Below are 27,902 nucleotides of genomic sequence, written 5' to 3'. Positions count from 1 at the left end.
TAGTTTGATGAATTTTGGATAAATGTGCAGAGTGGAATGTCATTTAATTGGGAAACTAGAAACCTACTGCAACACAAATGACTAGTCTGAATATGTAAATTATCACACGTTAAAAAACTATTTGATTTATTGAACGAGTCATGCATTTAGTCTCAACCACAAATGAAAAGTTAAACAATCAGACAGCTTAAGTGTTAGTGTTTTGATACAATGCAAAGTAGACAATTGCTTCCCCTGTACATTCTAAATGTCTTTAGTATCAAGGACAAAGGCACTCCATATCAACCACAGTTAATTACTGGAAAAAAATGCTTTGCTTTGTGTGGACCAATTCTGTATAAAACCCATGTCTCTTTCAGGAGGGCACAATGTTCAGAACTTAGAAGGCAAAAAAAACATTCATATAGAGCAGACATCACTTTCTATTTGAAAACAAGTGATCTATACAATACATTTCTATCTGGAGCAGTCTGAATTTAGCCCTTGGCCTCAGTGTCATCTGAACGGACAAGCATGTATCTGGTGTGACACTGGACAAGGACAAAATTCTGCTTCTCAATGGGGAGACATCAAAATCAACACAAAGGTTTGACGGACAGCACCCGCTCCAGCAAAGATAAAATGCACTTTATAGAATAAGGTTAGGGTTGGAATTAATGAAGGGAAAAGCAATGCAGTAGTAGTGTTTAGAGAAGAGTAAGCAGGAGTGTTCAACTTCTGATAAAAGCACTTCCTGGGTCCATGACCTGCATGCCCTTGTCCCAACTGTTGCATTGATAAAAGTTGTACCTCTTGTACGTCAAGGCATCGGTTCTCTCACAGGAATGACTGCATGAGAGAAAAGTTGTCACTTTTGCTACACACAAAAGCCCCCCCACCAACGACTCAGCTTTCAAACATGAGACATGAGCAGGTAATATAAGTTATAGGCTATCCAAGCATGTAGCTCTTGAAACCACTCTTCAATACTGAATACATGTGTGTTTGAGACCGCAAGAAAAAGAAAAAAAAAGTTTATAATTAAAAAAAAGTCACAAAGGAAGTAGACTTGTGATAGTGAGCTCATACTGTTCAAAACAAAGGAGAAATAAAACAGACCAAGACAAACGGACAGGAATGAGAAATCACTCCCATTATTTACATAATCTGCTCAAGGACAACCCTCGCTCTAGATTGGCCCAAGTTATTCACAGGAATACATCTGAGCCAACCAGAGAGGAAAGTGTTGAGCATTCTTTAAATATGCAACCTAAGTTAACAAAACATACAATAATAATGCATTAATAATCACATTTCGTTAGAGATTAGTGGAACATCAATGTTGAGTGTTTGCATAAATTTAACCACAGGTAGCCATTTTGGTTCAACATAACTCAAGTGCATGAGGCTCATCACTATGCTAGCGTTCCTTCAAGTATGGTGGTTTAAAGAGTGAAACAAGCAAAGCAAAGTTCTACATGATTCATGTTGGTATAACACAGTCGGCATATTAAATGGTAAAACATTCTGCCCTTTCCTGATCGTCTGTGATGCTTGGTGCTTATTCAGTAAGGACAAGAGTCCCTGGAGAACTGAGATAAAGAACTTTCTATTTCATGGTATTTCTATCTATAACACTAAATGTGTTACATATGTGCTCTACTGAACGAGCCCCAGTTGTCCAAAACCCAGATTGAAATGAAACTGCACCTGTTATCAAGGATGGGAACAAAAACACATACAACCAGCAGCTTTGCTGCATATGCTTGGACCCCTAATAAGAGGAGTTGGTCCTAGTTCATAACTTTCCAGTTTAAACATTGTTCAAAATGCATTAAACCTTGGATTAAGGAGTTGTTTTCCCTGACAGATAACACTCATACACCAATGGTTTTTAATAGTCTTCCCCCCCCCCCCCCCCCTCTCTTCAGGCTGGCTCATTCTTGATAACCATAGGAATTTTCAGAGAACAAAGAGAATGTCCATTAGAAAACGTCCGCAAATGATATGTCTTGTGCTTTCTTTGTCGTTACACAGTGGGTTCTCAAAGTCCATTATGCTGTCTAAGAACAAAAATAAGTCAATATATTCAATATGCACTGCTTTGTGACGCTCTTGCACAATTGGTCCACAGTTATTCGTCTTTCATCCATTCTGATAAAAGTCTTGACTCCTCTGAATATAGACCACACCCTCTCCAGTGTTGCCCCTCCCCCTTTCCAATGAAGTACCTCCTCCGATATTGATACTTAAATCCTTTTCGTGTGTGTGATTTGAACTGTGCGTTATGCCTCGTTTTAGAACAGTCAATGCGCTAAAAGTCCTATGGATAGGAGGACAAGAGGGAGAGAAGGTGCGGACTCCCCCCTCCACAAGGCTAAAACAAGGAGGGGGAAAACAGAGGTCCGTCTAAGACAAAGAACATACATAGTTCACAAACAGGACCTTGTTGCACTTGTCTATACAAGAGTCCATTTCCCTAAATGTGCTGCTATGGCAAGCACACATGCGTGAGTCCATATGCACAGGTTACCACCATCTTTATATGCATGTTCGCTTGCTCGCACATGTGGTTGTCCCATGTGGTAGAGTTTGGTGGGAACTGTTCACATGATGCCGTTGGTGAAGTACTGGAAGCCGTCGTAAAGCTTGGTGGTGATGGAGCGCATGGAGCCATCCACCATCTGCTCCACCAGCACCTGTAGCTGCTCCTCCGTCAGGCTCATGTGGAAACGCTCCTTCAGGTGGCGGATGGTGCTGGAGCCATGGAAGCAGGGCAGGTGAGAGCCTGGTGGGGGGGGACCCAGGGAGAGGGAGTCAGAGGAGTTGCAATACCAAGACCACAGAGAAAGATAGATCATGTTTATGGAAAACCAACACAACACACTGATCATGCTAATATACGGTTTTAGCTAACAGTACCTTGCTGCATGATCTCCACTATTTGGACCACCTTCTCCATGTGTTTGCGAGCAGCGATCAGGCCCTGGAGCATCAGCACCTTGTAGTAGTTGAACATGTCTCCATCCAGGCCTCCCATCACCTGAGAGAGAACCACAGACAAGAGGTTAGTCTTTACACATACAAAACCAGCAGGCTACTGCAGCTAACCAGCAAACTCATTGTCGCCAATAGCGTCTTCGAACACTGACAAATGTATTTACGCAGATTGTTAGGGAGCTAGTTGTATGATCAATTCCACAGTGTTTTCCGGTTTACACTTTTATATGACAATGCAATTTTGCATGCAGTAGGATTTATTTGACTCACATCCACAAATTCGCTGGTGAGCTTAAAAGCAGAGGTCTCAAAGCCCAGGTTCCTGGGAGAACTGGACAGGATGAAGCCAAAGTCAATGTGGATGATGTGGCCCTCCGAGTCTAGGAGGATGTTTCCATTGTGTCTGGAAAAATGGAGATAAGGGATAGGGGGACTGAATAAACAGTTTAGGAATACAGGAGAGGGTGGGATGTGGTAGTTGAGATCAGACCACAAAAACAGTTTACACAGGCAGCCCACTTCTGCCTAATTATTGGAAAAAGATCAGAATTGTGCAGCCTGTGTAAACGCAGCCAAACAGGCTCAAAGACAAAGGAAGTGGGGAAATGGAACATGAGTAATAGAACTAGTGAAACTGAAGAGGGGTGAGAAGGGAGGGCTGCCCACCTGTCTTTAACCTGCAGCAGGTAGCAGATGAGACTGTAGCCGGCGCAGCTCTCCACAAAGTTGCGCCGGGCGGTGAGGAAGGCCTCGTTGGTGTAACTGCCATGCTCCTGCAGGAAGTAATCCAGCAGAGACAGCTGGCTCTGCTTCCTCACCTGGAGCACAGAGATAGCATTTTGCATAAAATAGCAACAGACACAGTAGTCCATTAGAAAAAGCTACCGACACGGCATTCCATTAGCAACCGACACGAAATTCCAGTGTGTGATCAAACCATTACTAATATTACCAAAATCTGTCATCCCAAGAGGAACTGGACTACAAAGCTAAACAAAACAGCCTGAAGTTATTGTTAGGCAACTTTGTCATGAGAGCAAGTGCCCAATTGGGTCCATTTCATTTTCTCTGCTCACCTGGTGCAGAGACACAGCGTTCAGCACAGGCTCAATCATCCCGCTGTCTGATGACATCACCAGGATCTTATAGGGCTTGATCCACAGGGGGACGCGCTCCTGCTCCCAGATGGACTGGAGAGGAAAGAGGAGAAGTGGAGCAAATTAGTGAGTGAACACTAATAATACTACCACAGAGGACTTTTCTGTGGAATGGGACTCTACTGTGGAGAGTCAAGTACCTGTAGCTGGCTGAGCACCTGGAAGGCCAGTAGCTCTTGCCTCAGGTCGTCCCCACACTTCACGATGACTGACAGCAGCCGCCAGTTTGGCAAGTGACCGTAAGGGGAGCCCTCCCTTATCCGCCTGAGGGATGGAGAGAGAATAAGGAAATAGTAAGGACACAGCAAATTACTTGACAATGCATTGTTCTTCGCTGAACTAAGGGAGGTGCACAATTGGCCCAGTGTCGTCCAGGGTAGGCCGTCATTGTAAATAAGAATGTTTTAACTGACTTGCCTAGTTAAATTAAGGTTAAATAAAAAAGTGGGATAGACATGCATCCTCAGTGGGAGATTGTGTATGCCCACCAATTTTTTGTATCTTCTAGTAATTCCATTTCTATGTACCAATCACCCACCTGACTTTCTCCTTCCAGGGCTCCTTGAGCGCCACAGCGGACGGGTCCTCTGGATCTTTCCGGAACGTTGTGGGGGTGTGGGCCAGGTTCTCTGACAGACGTCGCCTAAGACAAAAGAAACATGTGGTTGTAAAACTATAACAAGAATGTCTTAAAGAGAAACAAGCTAGCAGAGAAATTCTGTCTGACAGTGACACTATACCTGATGTCGCCGGCGGCCATGAAGACAGGCTCCTTGCTCTCCGTGCTGGTGATGCTGTCCACAGAGAACTGGGAAATGTTGTCACTGCTACTGGTGTGGCCTTCTGGGAGCTGGAACCATAGGACCCCAGGGTTAAAGTACATTCAAATCTGATTCCCTCCCTCCTTCCCTTACAGCCTAGTCATCAAAATGTTACTTGAAGAAGTCACATTGTGCCACACGGTACCTCCACTTCCAGCTCGCCAATGTCATCCACAGACCAGGCCTCGTCGTCGTTGTCGTAGTTGGGCACAGTGGAGAAGCTGACGGCGCGCTGCTCGGCTGTGATGCCAATGCACTCCGGGAGGAGGTTGTCCGCAGAGCGGGCACTGCGGATGCGTGTTTCTGGGATGCGCAGGGGAATGCCGGATGTCTCGAACCTCTCGCACTCAAGCACCTCCACGTAGATGATGTATGGGGCCTGAGAGGAAGGGGAGAAAGAAGAGGTCAGAAGGCATACTTAGGGACTGGAGTTCTAGACCTATTTTTCTAAGACACATTTAAGCAGGAAGTTCCATTGACAAAGAGCATTGGGGCCCACTCCATTTACACTCAAGGCTCCTCAGGAAATTAATAATAACAAAAACTAACGTGTCAAACTACTAGGTTTTCTGGTCACCTTGTTTTTGGAGCCTGTAGTATGTGTTTACCTCATACATATATATTACAACAAGTCGCCTCACCTTGTCTTTGGAGTTGAGCACCACGGCCTGTGTGTGGGGCATGCGCACCACGTGGTGGTCGAAGGCTGCAGTGGGCAGCCAGACGCGGGCGGGCAGCTTGTGGTTGAGCTGTGACAGCTCTGAGATGAGCTGCCAGGTCTTCTGCTCCTTGGTGGGCAGTGTGGCCAGCTGCTTTCCGATGCTTATAAGAGACTTGATGAACTCCCTCTGCGGCGTCAGGCGCAGCGGCTACAGAGAGGAGAGAGGTAAGGAGGAGAGTTAGAATCTCGATCAAGACCGATGTCTTTTTGTGTTCTGAAGAAATGTACAATGAGTTACAGCAAATAACAAGTGGCACAACTTTCAAGTCCTTTCTTGAATGACTACAAAAACAAAATTAAAAGGCTGAGAAAGGAGGGAGGAAGATGGGTATGATGGGAATTGAATGGAGGATTTTTTAGGAGCGGAATCAGAAGAGAACCAAGGGAGGTATAAGACTAAGAATGCATGGGCACAGGGAGAAGGAAGCAAATCAATTCTGTCAAACCATTGCAGTACCACAATAGTTAAAATGATAGAGTTGAGCGACACCCAGATACCTTAGGCCTTGGAGATGTTTAGTCAACTTATGGTGTCATATCTAAAGTATGAGCAATATTCAATACCATTATAATAGGTAAAACGACACTGAGGAAGTTATTTCATTCTACAGTCCACCATTTTGGCTACTTTGAAATTAGATAACCTTATGATTGAGATGTTACCATTTAAAAACGTACTTAAATGTAGTTTTTTTTTATGGAAACAATGAAACAAGCTCCAAGTAGGCTAACATATGGGACGGTTAACATTGTTAAAATACTTAAGAAAAAAAAGGTAGACTCAATGAAATTTGTTGCCACGAGCAGCACTGCAGATATTGAGATGAGCGAGATACAAGACTTTGCGCTCACACAGTCGCACTGCTACGGCACGGTAGCCAGGTGACCAAAACAACGAAGATGTTGAGCCTCGCGCTTCAATACTCCTCGTTGCTGCGGAAATTCACCCACAATGCAGTTTACTTTCTGCATCTACATCATACCGCTGAGTCTACCTTTACTACCAGGTAGGACCATTTTTGCAACATGAACTACTGCCAGTGGCATGATTGTGGCTTAGGACTACCATATAAAATGTGTAAACATTGTGTGTCAACATTGCATGTGACACAGGATCAAGGACAACAACCACACGAGCCACTGCCTGTTCACCCCGCTATCCACCAGAAGGCGAGGTCAGTACAGGTGCAGCAAAGCTGGGACCGAGAGACTGAAAAACAGCTTCTATCTCAAGGCCATCAGACTGTTAAAACAGCCATCACTAACAGAGTGGCTGCTGCCAACATACAGGCTCAAATCTCTTACCTTTTTTTAAAATGAAGTAATCTTAAAAAGTGGTTTCACTAGTCACTTTAAATAACACCACTTCAATTATTGTTTACATACCCTACATTACTCAACTCATATGTATATACTGTATTCTATACCATCTACTGCATCTTGCCTACGGCCATTGCTCATCCATATATGTACATATTCTTATTCATCCCTTTACATTTGTGTGTGTGTATAGAAGGTAGTCATTGTGAATTTGTTAGATATCACTGCACTGTTGGAACTAGACGCATAAGCATTAACATCTGCATGTGACCAATAAAATTGGATTTCAATTTGGAGCTTTCCATTCAAACATGTTCCCATACTAACCTTTCATTTAGTACAGGTTACTCCAGGTGTCTTTACATTTAGCCGAGTCTCCCAATTCCAAAAATCCCAGGAGTATTTTTTTTTAAAAACATGACGCAAGTTATCCGATTACAGAGCGAAAATGCAAGGGGTTAGAGACCATTGAACTATATGCCAATGTCCATATTAGTATCCTACAGAGAAATCATGCCCAATGCATACATTTTTTTAGTTGGTGTAGACATTGAAACAGAGCCTTAAAAAGGTGGCGTTGACATACATGGGTTAGGCCTTGGGCTGTATTACCGCCACACCGGCAGTCACGGGTCTTGACCGCAGTTAAATTCCATGACCGTTGGGAATGGTAATCCCAATCCAAAACTGCACAAATTAATGGCACTGATGGATTGCCTACCAAACTTGCTAATGGCCCGGAACTCAGCACTCTATTGTCCCTCTAAATCACTCTAAACACATCATGATTGAATTTGCAATAATCTAAATGATGAGGACAAATAGTGACTGGAGTTAAAGTTCCCGTTCCCGAAATGGACCAGACCCAATATGCATATTTTTAAAACATCTTCCCGAAAAGACAACTGGTTCGAGCAGAGTGAGGGAAGCAGCAGATCCAATTGCTTTGCTACTTTATTCAACCGGAGCCATAGAGACAGAAGCTGTAGGCTGTTAGTGAGTGGAGAAAGTTCGGTGTGTGTGAACATGTGAGTAAAACACGGGAGGCTCGGAGCACTATGAGCTTGGAGGCACAGGAGGTAGAGACCGCAACCCCTTAACTTCTTGCTAGTTATTCATCCTCCCATCTGATTACACAGTACCTGTCTTGACTGCATCAAACCCAGAGAAGCAAGCTAACTAGGCTAATTGAGGCTAGCCATAAAGTTAAACACGCTTTTCACCGTCCTACAGTTAGCCTACATATAACTCCACTCAGATTATAGCGTAAATAGCAGCATACCGGTTGGCTTTTGGTCGTTGTAACCCTTCTCTCATTTCCCTTTTAATTCCATAGATTAGATCTCCCCCTCTTACAAATCATCAAGATACAGAGCTGCATCATGCAGCCCATTTTGAATTTTAAGACATTCCCAGGTTTATAGGCCTATCACAACTAAATCATGGATTTTATTGTGATGGCTATATAAAATGTATTAGACTTTCTAAAATCTAGATGTCCCAAAAAGGCACACTAAACATGTTTATGTGAGAACGGCAGTCATTTGCATGACTATTACCGCCGACAATTTCATGACTGCCACAGCCCTAGTTAGGCATATTCAAAAGCACAGATTTTCCAGAATGAGGAACCCATAGTTCATAGGATTTCCTTGGTATTTTTGTGTTGACAGGCAAACCAAGCAGCTTCCTTTGTGTTTTACTTTTGTAGTCAAATGTCAAAATGCCTTTCCTGTGAAGATGTGTATTTTTCTGGATCATGACCAAACGGCAGACTGCCTGAGCATTATTTCCAGTGGACAGGACGTCCTGTTGAGGAAGGGTCCCTGAGTGTTCCTGGGACCCGATTCAAACCAATCAACTGTTATAAACAGAAAAATAACTAAACTGATTCTGGACCAGTGCTTAATGAGGCAAAAATAATTTGTTTTCCAAACAAATAAAGTGGCTGGGTAATACTTCCCTAAATTAAATTCATAGATTTGAAAAGGTTGAGTGGATACCTGCTCTATCATAGAGTCGAGATTAGGCCTGGCTTGCAGTCAGCGTTCTAATTCATCCAAAAGGTGTTCGATGTGGTTGAGGTCAGGGCTCTGTGCAGGCCAGTCAAGTTCTTCCACACCGATTGACAATTTTGTATGGACCTCGCTTTGTGCATGGGAGCATTGACATGATGAAACAGGAAAAGAGCCTTCCTCAAACTGTTGCCACAAAGTTGGAAGCACATAATTGTCTAGAATGTCATTGTATCCTGTAGCGTTAATATTTCCCTTCACCAGAACTAAGGGGCCTAGCCTGAATCATGAAAAACAGCCCCAGACCATTATTCCACCTCCAAACTTTACAGTCGGCACTATGCATTTGGGCAGGTAGTGTTCACCTGGCATCCGCCAAACCCAGATTCGTCTGTCCGACTGCCAGATGGTGGTTAGCCTAGTGGTTAGAGCGTTGGGCCAGTAAACGAAAGGTTGCTGGATCAAATCCCAGAGCTGACAGGGGACAAATCTGTTGTGTTGCCCCTGAACAAGGCAGTTAACCCGCTGTCCTCCGGTAGGCCGTCATTGTAAATAAAAATTTGTTCTTAACTGACTTGCCTAGTTAAATAAAAAAAGGTGAACGCGTTTCCAGTGGCGATGAGCTTTACACCACTCCAGCCGACGCTTGGCATCACGATCTTAGGCTCGTTTGCGGCTGCTCTGCCATGGAAACCCATTTTATGAAGCGCCCGACAAAGTTATTGTGCTGACGTTGCTTCCAGATACAGTTTGGAACTCGGTAGCGAGTGCTGCAAGAGAGGACATACAATTTTCGACGCACTTCAGCACCCGCCACTTCTGTTCTGTGAGCTTGTAGCGCCTACCACTTCGCGGCACATCCGTTGTTGCTCCTAGATATCTCTACTTCACAATAACAGCGCTTACAATTGACCAGGAGCAGGGCAGGAGCAGAGCAGAGCAAGGCAGAAATTTGACCAACTGACTTGTTGGAAAGGTGGCCTCCTATGACGGTGCCATGTTGAAAGTCGCTGAGCTCAGTAAGGCCATTCTAATGCCAATGTTTCTCTATGGAGATTGCATGGCTGTGTGCCCCGATTATACTTTTGGTGCGTAATGACACAAAAATAGGTTGAGCTACTCGTGTCGCCCTCTTGTGATGCATTTCAGGAGTCTAGCCAAAATGAGCAATTAGCTGCGCCCCCAATAGACATGTAACCAAAGTACACGTTGCTGATGACAACTACATTGGGGATAGAGTCGACAGGGAGACAAGAGCCCGAGGCTTGGGTTACCTGCAGAACGCAACAAGGTGTGGCAGAAATACATGGTCTGTGCATATACGTCAGCAGTAGAGCACATGTCCTTTGCAGCTGCAGTCCAGGTGATTTTTGTAACACGTTGCCCAGTGCTTAACACGGTATTCTGAGGGTGGAGCTAATCTGGTGACAACAGATAGGCTAGTACAGAGGAGCTGTCTGATAAGGAAGTCAGTCTAAAGACTTACAACTGATTTCACAGCAGTCAAATCAATGTTGAGGCATTTGCCTTCCACCAAATGTCTTGATGTCCAAGTCAACAACGCAGGGCTCGACATTAACACTTGTTCCGAACGGATAAGTAAAACATTTATATAAACACATACAAAACCAGTCAAAAGTTTTAGAACACCTACTCATTCAAGGGTTTTTATTTGTACTATTTTCTACATTGTAGAATAATAGCGAAGACAAAACTAGGAATTAACACATGGAATCATGTAGTAACTAAAAACATTAAAAAAAAAAAAAGAGTGTTAAACCAATTAAAATATATTTTATATGAGATTCTTCAAATAGCCACCCTTTGCACTGATGGCGGCTTTGCACACTCTTGCCATTCTCTCAACCAGCTTCATGAGGATGTCACCTGGAATGCATTTAAATTAACAGGTGTGCCTCGTTAAAAGTTAATTTGTGGAAGATAGCCCTAAAAGTTAATTACACAGAAGATAGCCCTATTTTGTAAAATACCAAGTTCATATTATGCCAAGAACCGCTCAAATAAGCAAAGAGAAACGAGTCCATCATTACTGTAAGAAATGAAGGTCAGTCAATGAAGATCAAGAACTTTGAAAGTTTCTTAAAGTGCAGTCACAAAAACCATCAAGCTCTATGATGAAACTGGCTCTCATGAGGGCCACCACAGGAAAGGAACTACATGATTCCATATGTGTTATTTCATAGTTGATGTCTTCACTATTATTTCTACAATATGGAAAATAGTAAAAATAAAGAAAATCCTTGAATGAGTAGGTGTTCTAAAACTTTTGACTGGTAGTGTATGTTTACATTGAAACCCACTCTGGGGAAAAGGGGAGCCATCTGAATCCACCAGTGCCCCAGCCCAGTAGCTGTTGCCAAGACAACACGAGGGGGCAGGAAGAGGGAAGTAGTGAGGCAGAGAAGGCATGCTGGGCACTGACAGCTGAGCCCAGACTGTAAACAAAAGGGCCGTTATGCAACACACAACCCAACCTGCACTGTGGGGGCGGTCCCACTCACATTACAGTGCGGCTCAAAATGGTGGACATATTTCACAGCATTCTTCTTCCTCTTCACTGTGATTGGTGCCTCTTGGTTTTTCCTCACTATTGCAATCCAGCCAGAGGCCAAGTAAAAAGATCAAAACAAAATTAGTCAGTTCTTAGGCAAATAACCAGGACTAACAAGATGGCGAGTGAAGCCTTAGCAATAAAGACTATCAGTACAGTATTTATTATTACAAAGCAAAATGGACTGCTTGCTATCCAACTAGTGATCACTAGTTTCTAAACAGAGGCGCAAACAGCGAGACTTCCCGTAACGCTTGCGAAGCAGACTCTGCAGACCAGACCGGGGTTTGGCAAGTCAATGGGAGAAGTGACAAATCTAAACTTCGTTGTTCATTTTTAAAAAATCCCAAAAACATAGATTCGAGCCGAGTTTAAGTAGCAGAAACTGTAATTACTACAACCTCGAAAGTGACACGTTTTTATTTCCAACAAAACCAACTTTATATCAAAAGGAGTGCCTTTGATTTGACAGCTTGCACGACCGTTAGGTCCTGTGCAGAAACACACTGGGTCTTCGCTAGCTAACATTACCATGACATCACCTACTAGGGTGATCGGGTATTTCTATTGGAGAAGCAGTTTCTACCCATCTTTGCTAACAAATCCTAAAGAGCAAAGTCAATTAAATGAAGCGCCCTTGAACTCCTTTGGGCTGTGGATTGTTATTGTGCCCTACACAATTCTTCACAGCACCGACACAGATTAAACAGGGATCACTGGCCACAACGTCAGCAGGGAGGTTTGATGCAGGCAGAAGTGGGGAAGGGAGGGGAGGAAAAGAGAGAGGGAGAGTGAGAGGATATTAGCTGAGAGAGGGATTGGTAGAGGATATTAAAAAGGATGACAAAAACAGGCACAAAAACAGAAGAGGTGGGAGGGAAAACATTGGTAGTAGGGAGGGAAAACATTGGTAGTAGCGAGATAATGCATGACGCAGCAAGATGTCTTGGAGTCCCCTTGCCCAGAAAGTATTTTATTTTTTTAAGGCATGTAACTGTGAGGACAGTAAAATATATCAAGGAGGGGAGAAGGACCATCTCTCTGCTCTGGTTCAGGACATTGTCCCATCTAAAACTACCCCATTTTATTTCTCATAAAATAACTGATCCCTGATGAGAGAGAGGACTGGCAGAAGGCTGCAAGCCAGAGAAACAGTGAGACTGAGAGAAAGGCCAGACAAGGGGAAGCACACAAACTCTCCATCATTCTTTCCCTGTGCACTCAAAGCAATCATAGGGAAACTAGTCTGAAAGTATCTCTTCCAACCAAGAGGCATGGCTTTCATACGATTTACCACAAGGACTATATCACTCGTCAACACTGACAAATCCTGCCAACACACAAACATGCTCACAAAAGCATCTGCTAAAACAATCCATTGTCTGCAATGATAGAAAGTGACCGATTTTTTCACCATCTCTCCAGTCGAGAGGGACCCACCCTCAACCTCACTCTGACACCAGCTGCAGAGCAATCTGGCTGAAAAGTCCAGCCAAAATGGAGAGGGAGGAGACTGCACGCCCAAAACAATAGGGAGGGAACTCTGGAGATGTGGGACAGATGCTACCTAACCCCAACCCCTTTATTAGTTAGGCTGAGGGTAGTCTGGCTAGACCATAAGAAAGAGCTGGAATAGAGCTCCTCAAGGTCCAACACGTGTAATCCCGGGCTCCCAGAGAATGTTCAATTTTGACAGAACAGTTTTTCCATATGGAAGAGGCCGCACCTGCAAATAATAAAAGTATTGCTGGCACAGCACAATCCAGAACGGTTGAACCAAGTTTCCCAGTGTTTTGTAGGACAACTACTTACTACTGACACAGATGGAGAAAAACTTGGGATTCAGGGTAGGGGTTCAGATTCCTCAACTAAAATCCACACAGGGTTTACTGTGCTTTATCATACATAGGGACTATAAAAAGTGAGAACATGTATGCAACAGGCCTACTATTAAAAGACATGATTAAAAACAAAACATAAAGACATTCTATACTCAACAACTGACACCACTCTCCCGTCCCTCTTAGCATGGCAAAATATGTTAAGCCACTCACCTCATCGTAGCCGCTTTCCACCTTGGGGTTGCTGGCTGTTCTCTTGAGGCTAGTCCCCAGGCTCGTGCAATGCGTGGCGTCTGACTTGGACCGCTGGTGTGTCCGCTTGGAAGGCGAGAGGTAGGCATCGGCGGGGTTAATTTGGCTGTCGGGGGCCAGGGACGGCTTCATGGTGTGCCGCTGGTGGTGGTGAATGCGGGCACCGACCCGCAGGCCAGGCCTGGCATCCGCAGCACCCACACCTTTAGAAGCTGCATGGGGCTTTAGTTCATCTGAGAGGATTAGCTTGCGCAGCTTGGTGCCGCGAGAGTGGCGCTGGGTAGAGATGTGCATGTCGGAGGAGTAGGCGCCGAGCAGCCATGCCGTCTGCAGGGAGAAGGCAATGCTCTGGCGGCAGCGATGCACCACATAGGGTCGGATGGCGTCGCCCATATCCTCGTCCATGTGGACGTACATGTTGAGCAGCTGGGGCAGGTGGAAGTCCACGTCTTCGTCCGAGAAGCTAAAGAGGCGGTTGCCAATGTAGGCCTGGACACCGGGCTCTTTGGACTTGTACAGGTAGGACATGGCCATGGAGACGTCAAAGAGCTTAGATTCAAAGAGCCGCAAAAGCAAGGACTGCTTGGCCGCCGCAGAGGACTGGTCGCCATTCTGATGTTGCGACTGAGGGCATGTCTGCGTAATTTGTCGGGGAGGGTCACGCTTTTCTTCTTCCTCCTCCTCCTCCTCTTTAATCGAACCTGTGTCACAAGGCTGTTGTGACGGAGGGCATTTCTGCGTTATTTGTTGAGGAGAATAACATTGTTCTTCCTCTTTAGTGGAACCCGTGTTGCAAGGCTCCATGTATACGGTCTCTTTGGGCAGCCGCCATTGTGGGCTGCACTTTTGCAACAACTCCGGTTCTTCCTCAACCTTCAGGAGTTTAACCTTCTGCAGGACCTCCTGGCAAGCCTTCAAGGCCACTTCGGGATTGATGACCAAGTCCAGCACCACAGCGTCCTCAGATATGATGTCCAGAGGAGGGCTGCAGCCCCGCATGCCATCGCTGTCGCTGCTGCTGCAGCCACTGGGGCTGGAGCTTCTGGGACTGGAAGACGACTGGTGCTGGTTGGGGCAGTCTGAGGAGCAGTCTGAGCAGGAGAACGAGGAAGAAGAGGATCCAGGTGAGGAAGGGCAGGAAAATGTGGAGGTGGAGGACAGCGAGGGGCTGAGGTAAAGTGCCTCGATCTGGGCAGGGGAGAGAGACACTTCCATGTCAGCCATGGCGGCAGTCAAATCTGGAAGAAGGAGAGATGAGTCAGTGAACCAAGAGACCAGTGTACAAACAGGGGGAAAAAAAATGACATCACATAGATTTGTTAAGTTATGCTTGCTCTTGAAGTCATACATACATTTTATAATTTTACTGAACGAGTCAGTTTTTCACCATTTGAAAAATGTTCATTATCTGGAATATAAGATGGGTGCCTTTCTCCATGACCAAGTATACTGAACAAAAATATTTTTTAAAATGCAACATGTAAAGTGTTGGTCCCTTGTATCACGAGCTGAAACAAAAGATCCCAGAAATGTTCAATACGCACAAAAGCTTATTTCTCACATTTCTGTTAGTGAGCATTTCTCCTATGCCAAGGTAATCCAGCCACCTAACAGGCATGGCATATCAAGAAGCTGATTAACAGCACAATTATTACACAGGGTCACCTTTTACTGGGGACAATAAATAGGCCACCAAATATTTTAGCAATTTTGTCACACAACACCACAGATGTCTCAAGTTGAGGGAGCATGCAATTGGATATTCCGGCAGTCAGCATGCCAGATAATTTAATGTTCCTTTCTCTACCTTAAGCCGCCTCCAACATAGTTTGAGAATTTGGCAGTATGTCCAACCGGCCTCACAACCGCAGACCACATGTAACCACGCCAGCCCAGGGCCTCCACATCATTCTTCACCTGCGGGATTGCCTGAGACCAACCACCCAGACAGGTGATGAACCCGTGGGTTTGCACAACCAAAGAATTCCTGAAACAACTGTCAGAAACCATATCAGGGAAACTCATCTGCATACTTGTCCTCCTCACCAGGATCTTGACCTGACTGCAGTTTGTCATCATAACCGACTTCAGTGGGCAAACGCTCCCCTTCAACAGCCACTGGCATGTCCCCAAACCAGGGACCCTCTGCACACGTCAACAACTGACACCCACAAAGCATCGTTACCCATCGCTCCACAAAAGCCACGGCCCTTGCAGAGCTAGGGGAACAACTACTTCAGGTCTCAGAGCGAGTGACGTCACCCGATTGAAACGCTATTAGCGCGCACCACCGCTAACTAGCTAGCCATTTCACATCGGTTACACGAACACAACTGCATTTTAAGATCCTGAGGCCCATTGTCGTGCCATTCATCCGCCGCCATCAACTCATGTTTCAGCATGATAACGCAATGCACCATGTTGCAAGGATCAGTACACAATTCCTGGAAGCTGAAAATGTCCTGAAAATGTCCCAGTTCTTCCATGGCCTAAATACTCAGACATGTCACCCATTGAGCATGTTTTGGATGCTCTGGATCGACGTGTACAACAGTGTTCCACTTCCCGCCAATATCCAGCAACTTTAGACAGCCATTGAGAAGTGGGACAACACTCCACAAGCTACAATCAAAACCCTGATCAACTACGCGAATAAGATGTTGCGCCGCATGAGGCAAATGGTGGGCATACAAAGCACTGACTGGTTCTGATCCACTCCCCTACCTTTTAAGGTACAGTGGGGCAAAAAAGTATTTAGTCAGCCACCAAATGTGCAAGTTCTCCCACTTAAAAAGATGAGGCCTGTAATTTTCATCACAGGTACACTTCAACTATGACAGACAAAATGAGAAGAAAAAAAAAAAAAAATGAGCATCAGAAAAAGGATTTTAAATATATTTATTTTGCAAATTATGGTGGAAAATAAGTATTTGGTCAATAACAAAAGTTTCTCAATACTTTGTTATATACCCTTTGTTGGCAATGACAGAGGTCAAATGTTTTCTGTAAGTCTTCACAAGGTTCTCACACACTGTTGCTGGTATTTTGGCCCATTCCTCCATGCAGATCTTCTCTAGAGCAGTGATGTTTTGGGGCTGTTGCTGGGCAACACGGACTTTCAACTCCCTCCAAAGATTTTCTATGGGGTTGAGATCTGGAGACTGGCTAGGCCACTCCAGGACCTTGAAATGCTTCTTACGAAGCCACTCCTTTGTTGCACGGGCGGTGTGTTTGGGATCATTGTCATGCTGAAAGACCCAGCCACGTTTCATCTTCAATGCCCTTGCTGATGGAAGGAGGTTCACTCAAAATCTCACGATACATGGCCCCATTCATTCTTTCCTTTACACGGATCAGTCATCCTGATCCCTTTGCAGAAAAACAGCCCCAAAGCATGATGTTTCCACCCCCATGCTTCACAGTAGGTATGGTGTTCTTTGGATGCAACTCCGCATTCTTTATCCTCCAAACACGACGAGTTGAGTTTTTACCAAAAAGTTATATTTTGGTTTCATCTGACCATATGAGATTCTCCCAATCTTCTTCTGGATCATCCAAATACTCTCTGGCAAACTTCAGACAGGCCTGGACATGTACTGGCTTAAGCAGGGGGACACGTCTGGCACTGCAGGATTTGAGTCCCTGGTGGCATAGTGTGTTACTGATGGTAGGCTTTGTTACTTTGGTCCCAGCTCTCTGCAGGTCATTCACTAGGTCCCCCCGTGTGGTTCTGGGATTTTTGCTCACCGTTCTTGTGATCATTTTGACCCCACGGGGTGAGATCTTGCGTGGAGCCCCAGATCGAGGGAGATTATCAGTGGTCTTGTATGTCTTCCATTTCCTAATAATTGCTCCCACAATTGATTTCTTCAAACCAAGCTGCTTACCTATTGCAGATTCAGTCTTCCCAGCCTGGTGCAGGTCTACAATTTTGTTTCTGGTGTCCTTTGACAGCTCGTTGGTCTTGGCCATAGTGGAGTTTGGAGTGTGACTGTTTGAGGTTGTGGACAGGTGTCTTTTATACTGATAACAAGTTCAAACAGGTGCCATTAATACAGGTAACAAGTGGAGGAAGTTACAGGTCTGTGAGAGCCTATATTCTTGCTTGTTTGTAGGTGACCAAATACTAATTTTCCACTGTAATTTGCAAATAAATTCATAAAAAAAATCCTACAATGTGATTTTCTGGATTTTTTTTCTTCTAATTGTCTGTCATAGTTGAAGTGTACCTATGATGAAAATTACAGAACACTCATCTTTGTAAGTGGGAGAACTTGCACAATTGGTGGCTGACTAAATACTTTTTTGCCCCACTGTATCTGTGACCAACAGATGCATATCTGTATTCCCAGTCATGTGACATCCATAGATCAGGGCCTAATGAATGCATTTGTAACTCAGTAAAATCATTGAAATTGTTGCATTTATATTTTTGTTCATTGTTGATACAATCTAGTTCAGTACATTTACCAAAATCAATTCACAAAGCATGCAGTTCCAATCAGCATAAGATCTACTGGGTCACAAGGTCAGAGTCTTCCAGACATCTGTGATCACACTCATGCTATAACTAAGTCCAAATCCATGACAAACAGCACTCTACACAGCTGCACGGCCAAGGTTTCCCAGAATGGGTCTGAGCCAATGAATCAAAAGCCTCACAGATGTGCTTGAGGCCCTTTCGAATTCCCGGGGAACAGAAAGGGTTAGAGCATTACGCAACCAGGCAGATTCAAGGGGAGAGGATGGTACTTATGTGACAGTGTCCATGACAGCATTTCCAGTCAAAATGTCTGGGAAAGTAAGCTCAAGATTTCACATCCATTGTGTGTCCATCATTCATAAATAGAAATGTCAGGAGAACAAAATGCTGGTCATTTTCAGCAAACAGGGAGATGGGCACTTTTCATAAAATCTCTGCTAAAGCTAGGGTTTTGCCTTAAAATACTATCATGTAGTATTTAATAGGAATTCAAGGGGGGGCTAAACGATGGAGGCTAAAACCAGGCCTTTTTGGATGGATAGATTTCTATAATGAGAATTTGGGGTGAAATGTACTCAATTCTGGCAAAAATGTCAAATGTATTCAAAATAAGACACTGTGCCATAAACTAGGCATCAGTCTTCAGAATTACAGTGGTTTGTTGCAAATACATAATGGTATTCTAACGGAATTTGCTACTGCCATTGTTAAAACTGGTTTAATGAGAATCACCCGCATGCGTGTCATTCAACAAGTTTCAGCATGCAGTCAGGTACAGGGCTGGAAACTGTGTGCAAATGTCACCTATTTATACCACAGGTCTGACCAATAACAGTGAAAAAGACGATAAATCCCTTATTTTATCTGTACCTTCAAAGTTTGACACTTATAACCGACTGAAAGTGGACCTATGGCTTCCACGTCATCCCCATTTGCTGCCATTACAGCTTCCACTCTTCTGGGAAAACTTTCCACTACATGTTGGAACATTGGAAGCAAGTCCCCGCAGCATTCAGCCACAGGAGCATTGTATGGACCTCCCTTTGTATACAGGGGCATTGTTATGCTGAAACAAGAAAGGACCTTCCCCAAACTGTTGCCACAAAGTTGGAAGTACAGAATTGACTAGAATGTCATTGTATGCTGTAGCGTTAAGATTTCCCTTCACTGGAACTAAGGGGCCTAACCCAAATCATGAAAAACATACCCAGACCATTATTCCTCCTCCACCAAAGTTTACAGTTGGCACTATGCAGTTGGGGAGGTAGCGTTCTCAAAGCATCCGCCAAACCCAGATTAGTCCGTCGAACTGCCAGATGGTGACGTGTAATTCATCACTTCAGAGAACACGTTGACACTGCTCCAGAGTCCAATGGCAGTGAGCTTTACACCACGCTTGGCATTGTATAGGCTGATTTTAGGCTTGTGTGTGCCTGCTCGGCCATGGAAACCCATTTCATGAAGCTCCAGCCGAGTAGTTCTTGTGCTGACGTTGCTTCCAGAGGCCGTTTGAAACTCGATAGTGAGTGTTGCAACTGAGGACAGATAAATTGTTATGCACTACGCACTTCAGCACTCAGTGGTCCCGTTCCGTGAGCTTATGTGGCCTACCACTTTGCGGCTGAGCCGTTGTTTCTCCTAGACGTTTCCATGTCACAATAACAGCACTTACAGTTGACTGGGGCAGCTCTAGCAGGGCAGAAATTTGACAAACCTTTTGTTGGAAAGGTGGCATCCTATGACAGTGCCACGTTGAGTGTCACTGAGCTCTTCAATAAGGCCATTCTATTGCAAATGTTTGTCTAGGGAGATTGCATGGCTGTGTACTCAATTGTTTACGTTGAGTACACAGCAACGGGTGTGGATGAAATAGCCAAATCTACTCATTTGAAGGGGTGTCCACACACACACAATGTTGTGTAGAGGTTGTTCTCTCCAGCGATGTCTGTCCAAAGGTCCCGTCCGTCCCTGCAGTTTCAGAGAATCAGAGGGCACTGATACGCCACAGCTAAGCTGAACAGTTTGTGGCAAACACATTGCCATTCCAGCTTCAACTTTGAAAGAACACAAGTAATCTACTTCCCTCTCAATGTTTGCGTTTTAACACTTAGCCTACATGTTAAGCACAGACCACAATACAATATTCTGACACTTATTTCAGGTCCCAAGAGCACATTGTGCTATTAGCCTAAGCCTGTTCTTATTACTACAGCTTTAGAGTCAAAAGGTATAAGCTAGGCCAAGCCTAATTAATTCAGCCAGCCAATGTTGTTTTAGAAGCCGATCTGAGATTAGCACACAATGGAGATTGACTTTCCCATGCCTATAGGCCTAGAGTATCAATTAACAGTGACACGTGCCCAAAGCTCTGATTTGGTACTGATAAGATTACACATTGACCTCCAATGACATTCCCACAAATGTTACTACAGCACAGAAAGCTCTTTAAAAAAAAAGTATTGCTCAGAGATATGGATAGACCTGCCTATTAGTTATTCAGATAAATGTTTAACCGACTTTACAAGCTGTAACCTAGGACACGACTCATTCTTGTGGGATGTGCTTGATGTTCCAATTTCATGAGTGATGTGCCAGTTGACACCATCAGAAATTCTTTATGCGGAATTTCTGGTAGTAAATATTTACAGCAATTAAAAAATATATATTTTAAAAAGTGCACTTCGACAAGTGAAGGCCATGCGAGGCTCTGTGGTTGTAATGGTTGCACACTCGGCCAACTGTATAATACAGCACAGATGCGAAACGGTCATGATTAAACAAACATTATGAAATAATGGAGCCCGTGTCGGCTCCTCCAGGCAGTGTATGGGACGATGGCTTCCAGATGTGGGGTTTGGAGGATGTAAGAGTGGGCGTCTGCCTCCTTTCTTCCTCCACACAGCTGCTGCACTCTGCAGGAAATTGGTCTGCTGTGCCACAGAGCAAGTCAAATACAGTACAGGCAAGAGAGCCTCCAACAAGAAGAGAGCGTCAACAAGTGTGGGTGTGAGCATGTCAGAGGCAGTGAGAAAGTTATTTACCAGACCAAAGGTTTGAGGCAGATTTGCACTTGATAATTATGAGGACTCATGCTGGCACCTCTGTTTCTCATTTAAGGAAAGTATTACAACTGCCAACTGGGCTGGAGATATTTGCAGGTAAATGTAGGCCAAACCATGGCAGTAGACAACTTGGCCTTCAAGTCTATGTAATGTAGCCCCTTAATGTGTTATGCACAAATAGTCAGTGTGCCAGCCTGAATGGCTTTTATTGTGGATGGGTGGTAAAGGCTGGAGTGAAATGCAGGGTGCTCACTGTTACCAATCTCACTCCAAACACAAAAAACATCTGACCTAGTTGGACTGACCAACCAGCGATGTAGCAGGAGGAGCCCATCTGCTGTCCTTCCCTCCTGAATGCCAACCCTCAGTTATCGGGAATCTACAGTTGAAATTCTGTCTTCAGCCAGTGTACATCACCCCTTAAACAGCATGTAAAACCTTGTTGGAAAACGACCATTCCACTGACCCCGTAACATACAAAAGCTTGTATGTATAGAGCATTTTCACTGCCAGAAATTACGGCATTTAGAGAAGGTGAAAATGAGTGTGACAGGTGGTCCTGTGTAGCTCAGATGGTAGAGCATGGTGCTTGCAATGTCGGGATCGTGGGTTTGATTCCCGTGGGGGACCCGTATGAAAACGTATGCACACACTACTTAGTAAGTTGCTATGGATAAGAGGATCTACTAAATTACTCAAATGTAGGAGAAATAGAATTTCAGCCTGTATTTACTATCTTTAATTTGTTTTCATGTACAGTGCCTTGCGAAAGTACTCGGCCCCCTTGAACTTTGCGACCTTTTGCCACATTTCAGGCTTCAAAACAAAGATATAAAACTGTATTTTTTTGTGAAGAATCAACAACAAGTGGGACACAATCATGAAGTGGAACGACATTTATTGGATATTTCAAACTTTTTTAACAAATCAAAAACTGAAAAATTGGGCGTGCAAAATTATTCAGCCCCTTTACTTTCAGTGCAGCAAACTCTCTCCAGAAGTTCAGTGAGGATCTCTGAATGATCCAATGTTGACCTAAATGACTAATGATGATAAATACAATCCACCTGTGTGTAATCAAGTCTCCGTATAAATGCACCTGCACTGTGATAGTCTCAGAGGTCCGTTAAAAGCGCAGAGAGCATCATGAAGAACAATGAACACACCAGGCAGGTCCGAGATACTGTTGTGAAGAAGTTTAAAGCCGGATTTGGGTACAAAAAGATTTCCCAAGCTTTAAACATCCCAAGGAGCACTGTGCAAGCGATAATATTGAAATGGAAGGAGTATCAGACCACTGCAAATCTACCAAGACCTGGCCGTCCCTCTAAACTTTCAGCTCATACAAGGAGAAGACTGATCAGAGATGCAGCCAAGAGGCCCATGATCACTCTGGATGAACTGCAGAGATCTACAGCTGAGGTGGGAGACTCTGTCCATAGGACAACAATCAGTCGTATATTGCACAAATCTGGCCTTTATGGAAGAGTGGCAAGAAGAAAGCCATTTCTTAAAGATATCCATAAAAAGTGTCGTTTAAAGTTTGCCACAAGCCACCTGGGAGACACACCAAACATGTGGAAGAATGTGCTCTGGTCAGATGAAACCAAAATTGAACTTTTTGGCAACAATGCAAAACATTATATTTGGCCTAAAAGCAACACATCTCATCACCCTGAACACACCATCCCCACTGTCAAACATGGTGGTGGCAGCATCATGGTTTGGGCCTGCTTTTCTTCAGCAGGGACAGGGAAGATGGTTAAATTTATGGGAAGATGGATGGAGCCAAATACAGGACCATTCTGGAAGAAAACCTGATGGAGTCTGCAAAAGACCTGAGACTGGGACGGAGATTTATCTTCCAACAAGACAATGATCCAAAACATAAAGCAAAATCTACAATGGAATGGTTCAAAAATAAACATATCCAGGTGTTAGAATGGCCAAGTCAAAGTCCAGACCTGAATCCAATCGAGAATCTGTGGAAAGAACTGAAAACTGCTGTTCACAAATGCTCTCCAGCCAACCTCACTGAGCTCGAGCTGTTTTGCAAGGAGGAATGGGAAAACATTTCAGTCTCTCTAATTTTGCACACCCAATTTTTCAGTTTTTGATTTGTTAAAAAAGTTTGAAATATCCAATAAATGTCGTTCCACTTCATGATTGTGTCCCACTTGTTGATTCTTCACAAAAAAATAGTTTTATATCTTTATGTTTGAAGCCTGAAATGTGGCAAAAGGTTGCAAAGTTCAAGGGGGCCGAATACTTTCGCAAGGCACTGTATATAGTGTGGACACTGGACAGTCAATAACAGGAAGGGCAGTTATATCAAGCGCACAAAGCCCTACATCGCTCATGTCCCTGTTTATTATTTAATGAGGTAGCGGCACACTGGCCGCAGAAAACCCTGATTGGGGTCTCGCTTACGCTCCGAAACCGTGACCAGGAGGATCAGTTACTTCGGTCTTTCCATCACAGCACAGATGGTAAAGTTCCTCTGCTATAGCAGGGGAGTGAGTAATCTGGCACCGGTTCAAATCATGATCTCTCACACATTAGGACTTCACCAAGAAAATCCCCTGGCTATTAGAAGACCTACATTGAATAAACTGAATGATATTACATTTTAGAGTGGGAATGTGTGGTTGTGTCATCAATAAATCAACAAAAACCATCCAACATACATCTCCAGTAGGCAGCTTGTCCATATAGGTCTAGCCTAGTAAGATGTTATTCAATAGAAGCGAGCAACCAAACAGGAAGAGAACTGGCTGGCTTATTCTTTTAAATTACTCTTCCATGTCCATATGCCGGTAGACAGCACTTCCTGATACTAACTGTCCTTTTTTGTATTTCTCTTGTGTTTTTGTTCTATTACATTGTTATTGATCACTGCATTGTTCGGTTTAGAGTTTACAAAAACGGTATTTCACTACTTGTGCATGTGACATTGAAACTTGTGCTCTTGAAATTCAGTGTTCGATTGAACACAGATGGGCAGGTAGGTAGGTATACAATGCCTGAACTAAATGTCACATTGTCACCAGCTAATACAAGTAATGTTTGCAGTGAACTTGGTCTATCTTGTCTGGATAAAACACAATCCTGATTTATACACCATTTTGGTGTTTCTTTTAGGGGACATGGGTTGGTATCAGAGTAAGTGAGTTGAGTGGTCGGAAATCACGTTCATCGCTCATGGAGCAGTACTTACACACCGCTCCAGCGTTCCACCACTCCGCTAAAAAAAAAACGTTCCTAGAGCAAATGGAGAAAAAAATAACTGCCATTAAAAATAACTGCCATTCATTAAAAAAAAGAGATCACAATTTAACCAACACCCATCTAGTTGTGTGACTACCTGGACATACCATTTGGTTTTGAAATAATGAAACCAAACTATATGATTTGAATGAAAATTAGTTTAATAAATATGAAAGGGTGAATGTAAGAAGCAGTCATTTCAAATAGGCTACATGTATTAAAAAGCATATAAACACTAAATTGGTTAGGAGACAGGAAGCCTAAGAAGGAACGAAAAATGAATGATTATTTAGGCTATTTTCTTCAAGGCTATAGCCTACAAAGAAATACATTGTGAAGCATTTGCGAGTGCGATACTGGGCTGGTAGGGCCATTTAGTTGTATTAAATCCTTATTAGTCTATAAAATGTACATATATGCTGTGACTTCGAATTAAATACAAATTAAATGAAGAATGCCTTATTAGGCTGTCTACAGTGTCGTTGCATTAATTATTTTGAAACACAAGTTAGGCCAGGCTCATGCGATGGTGCCAGCAGCGGAGAATATCCTGTCCACATTCTTGCCAGGTGAGCAGAGAAAGAGAGAGAGCTATACATACACGTTTTGTTTAGGCAAAATAACCTAATCAAAACAGAAAGTGAGAATATGCCATGGCTATTGGGCCAAAATAAATGTATAGATAATAACAAAAATGAAGTAAACTTAACTTTATTTATTTTAGCATGTGCAAGTAGCAAGTACACCATCATGCTTTCGGGATATGTGCATTTTCTGATCCCACAATGATTGTTTCGTTGTGGACACTACATCACTGCTCTCCATCTTGGTCCTTATCTTTGTAAGTCACCTTGATTTTGGACCTGTGTGTTTCATCAGTTTCTTTATGAAAATATTTAGTGAACTCCATGACGAGTAGCTTAATAAGCAAGGGACTATAGCAGTATACATGCAGACTACAAATGCATGCTACCCGGGCATGCCCTGAAGTGAGCGCTACTGGAACGAAATCGGAGTCGCTCCAGGCTTTGGAAATCTCGCCCAGCGCTCCAGTCAAATGGGGCACGCTCCGTTGGTTTGTATTGCAAATGCTTGGTGCACTGTAAGATAAACCACCTGAAAGTGAATCAGTTTGCTTGGACATGACCAAGGGAACAAAGTGCATTATTCTATATTCTTCAGTTACAAATGACCAGGCAAATAATCAATTTACCTAACTAGGAGGAATGATGACATCTCCATGAAACTCATAGAGGGGTCAATTCTCGAGCGTTAATGATGGACAGCGGTGTGACGTCTCGTCCTGGGCAAAGTGTCAAGAGGCACGTGCAGTTCAAAACAGTGCACTAAGGTAACCATCCGTCATGTTAGACTCCTAAACCGGCATTATATATATTTTTTAAATGTTTAAAGTACATAGACGATAGCTAACTGGTTACGCTTTAAAGTCAGTTGTTGGCTATAGCCAGAGAGGAATAGGCGAAACCAATCAACTATAATATACTTACTATGGAGATTTAACTTAGGCAAGAATCTGGTTTACTAGCTATCAAGGCGTGCCACAACGCCATCGGCATTAGTCACAGCAGCTAAGTAGCTAACGTTACCTATCAAACAATCAAAATCCACGTCACTGCCCAATGCACACCTGAGCATGACTAGCGTCCTATCTGTATTCAATGCCCCGTCTCCGTCGTACGTACATTGTTCGGCTAATGTTCACAGAAGGCCAGTTCAACAATATCTCACATTATCCGTTTTTTTTTGGCACTAACGTTAGCTAGCTGCGTGAGAGAACCAGGCTAGCCGCCCCCATAGCCCAACACTTCTGCTAACTAGCTACCACTTAAAATATCCTGAATGCTATAAATAGTAGGCTAGATTCTTCAAAATCACTGGCTTCAACCTCCAGTCGTAAAAAAATTTTTTTTTTAAAAGAGACAAATCCATTCATATTGCTAAACTCAAAGAGCAAATAAAGGCTTGCTTCTCTGACTGATTTGCTCGCTAACGTTACTGCGTCGCCCAGGAAGAGAAAACATTCCTTGCTAAACAGACCAGCTGGAGCAACAAATATTAGTTGTTGAAACACTAACGTTGGGTAAGTAAATTGATTAAATACATTAAAACAAACTTACCTTCTTGACAAACAATGTCGATTTTAGGGTCTCAATCAATCCATTTGATTTGTAATTCCATTTGGAACGACTCTAGCTCCCCAGCTCGAATCTCATTCTAATGCTGCGCAAATTCCGAAAGAAATGCCTTCCTCCAGCTGACGGATCCGCCTCAAAATATTTAAAAGAACTGTTGACGCCAGCGTTATCACATCAATGGGCAGAGAATCTGAGCGAACACACATCCCTTGGCATGAAACCAACGTTTGATGCGTCATTGGTCCTATCTGTTCAGTACCAAAGTCATACATACATAAACCCAAATGATGGTTTATGGTCTCTACTTTACATTGTGTGATTTGAAAAGAAAAGCTCAGAATAACCAATGTTGGAAATAAATAACATTGGAATATCAACTTGCTATGTCACAACTTTCTCCAAGACTCAACCTAGAATAAAATCACGAGTCTTTGGAATCTTCCAAACTGAGTTGTGTGACTTCTCTCTGCGTATCAGGAAGATTTTATATTTGTCTTGTGCACTCACTGCGTTAATTTGCATATGTCCGTGGCAGTGGAGTCTGGTGGGAGGAGCTATAGGAGGATGTGCTCATATTTGCGTTAACTAATTGTATGTATGTGGCAGTGGAGGCTGGTAGGGGGAGCTATAGGAGGATGTGCTCATTGTAATGGCTGGATTGGAATGGAACAGTATCAAACACATCAAAGATATGGAAACCACATTTTTGATTCAGTTCCACTAATTCAATTCCAGCCATTACAAAAAGCCTGTCCTCCTATACCTCTTCCCACCAGCCTCCACGGGTCTGTGCATAGTATGCCACCCGGTGGTCAATGTGGGAAGAGACACCAGTCCTTGGCCTGAACCCTCATTTCCCTTTTACTCCACTGTGGTACAGTAAAATCACTGGTACCAGTAAAACGGGTGAATTTCTGTAAATTGGTTGATCATTGGGACCAGAAAGGGCATTGTGGTACACTACCCAAACTACAAGGAAATTAATAGACAATACATAACATACCTTTCATAATTCAGGGCTGCAATTCTGAAAATACTTTGGCAGGAAAAAAAAACATTTTGGGACCCCTAGCCACTGTGGCCAGGCAGAGCAAACTTCAATTCAATCATTGATTTACCTCTTGTCAATCATTGACTGAATTTGATTCATATGACTGTAGAATCTCCTTACTCTCCAGTGATAGCATCTGGTCTGGAAGAGCTTAATATGGGTTCCGAGATTAGGAAGAGCTCAAAGTAAAGGCCTCTTGAACATG

At 43.6% G+C, this 27,902-nt stretch overlaps 1 protein-coding gene across 1 annotated transcript; it reads right to left on the bottom strand.

Moving 5' to 3' along the window:
* Positions 1-95: 95 nt before the first annotated feature.
* On the bottom strand, positions 96-27,198 carry LOC110488297 (phosphatidylinositol 4-kinase beta). Its single transcript, XM_021560472.3, has 12 exons — positions 26,629-27,198; positions 13,640-14,916; positions 5,599-5,826; positions 5,103-5,336; positions 4,877-4,986; positions 4,675-4,779; positions 4,277-4,400; positions 4,056-4,169; positions 3,646-3,797; positions 3,250-3,382; positions 2,902-3,022; positions 96-2,767 (listed from the first exon to the last, which is right to left on the bottom strand). Exons 2-12 carry the CDS (start codon positions 14,900-14,902, stop codon positions 2,586-2,588), a joined length of 2,766 nt encoding a protein of 921 aa, XP_021416147.3. The 5' UTR covers positions 14,903-14,916; positions 26,629-27,198; the 3' UTR covers positions 96-2,585.
* Between the last annotated feature and the right edge of the window lie 704 nt (positions 27,199-27,902).

Source organism: Oncorhynchus mykiss, chromosome 30, assembly GCF_057628025.1.
Source record: "Oncorhynchus mykiss isolate SJ-2025 chromosome 30, ASM5762802v1, whole genome shotgun sequence".
Lineage (NCBI taxonomy): Eukaryota > Metazoa > Chordata > Actinopteri > Salmoniformes > Salmonidae > Oncorhynchus > Oncorhynchus mykiss.
Note: the sequence above shows the minus strand (reverse complement) of the source record. Positions and strands in the feature narration are given on the sequence as shown.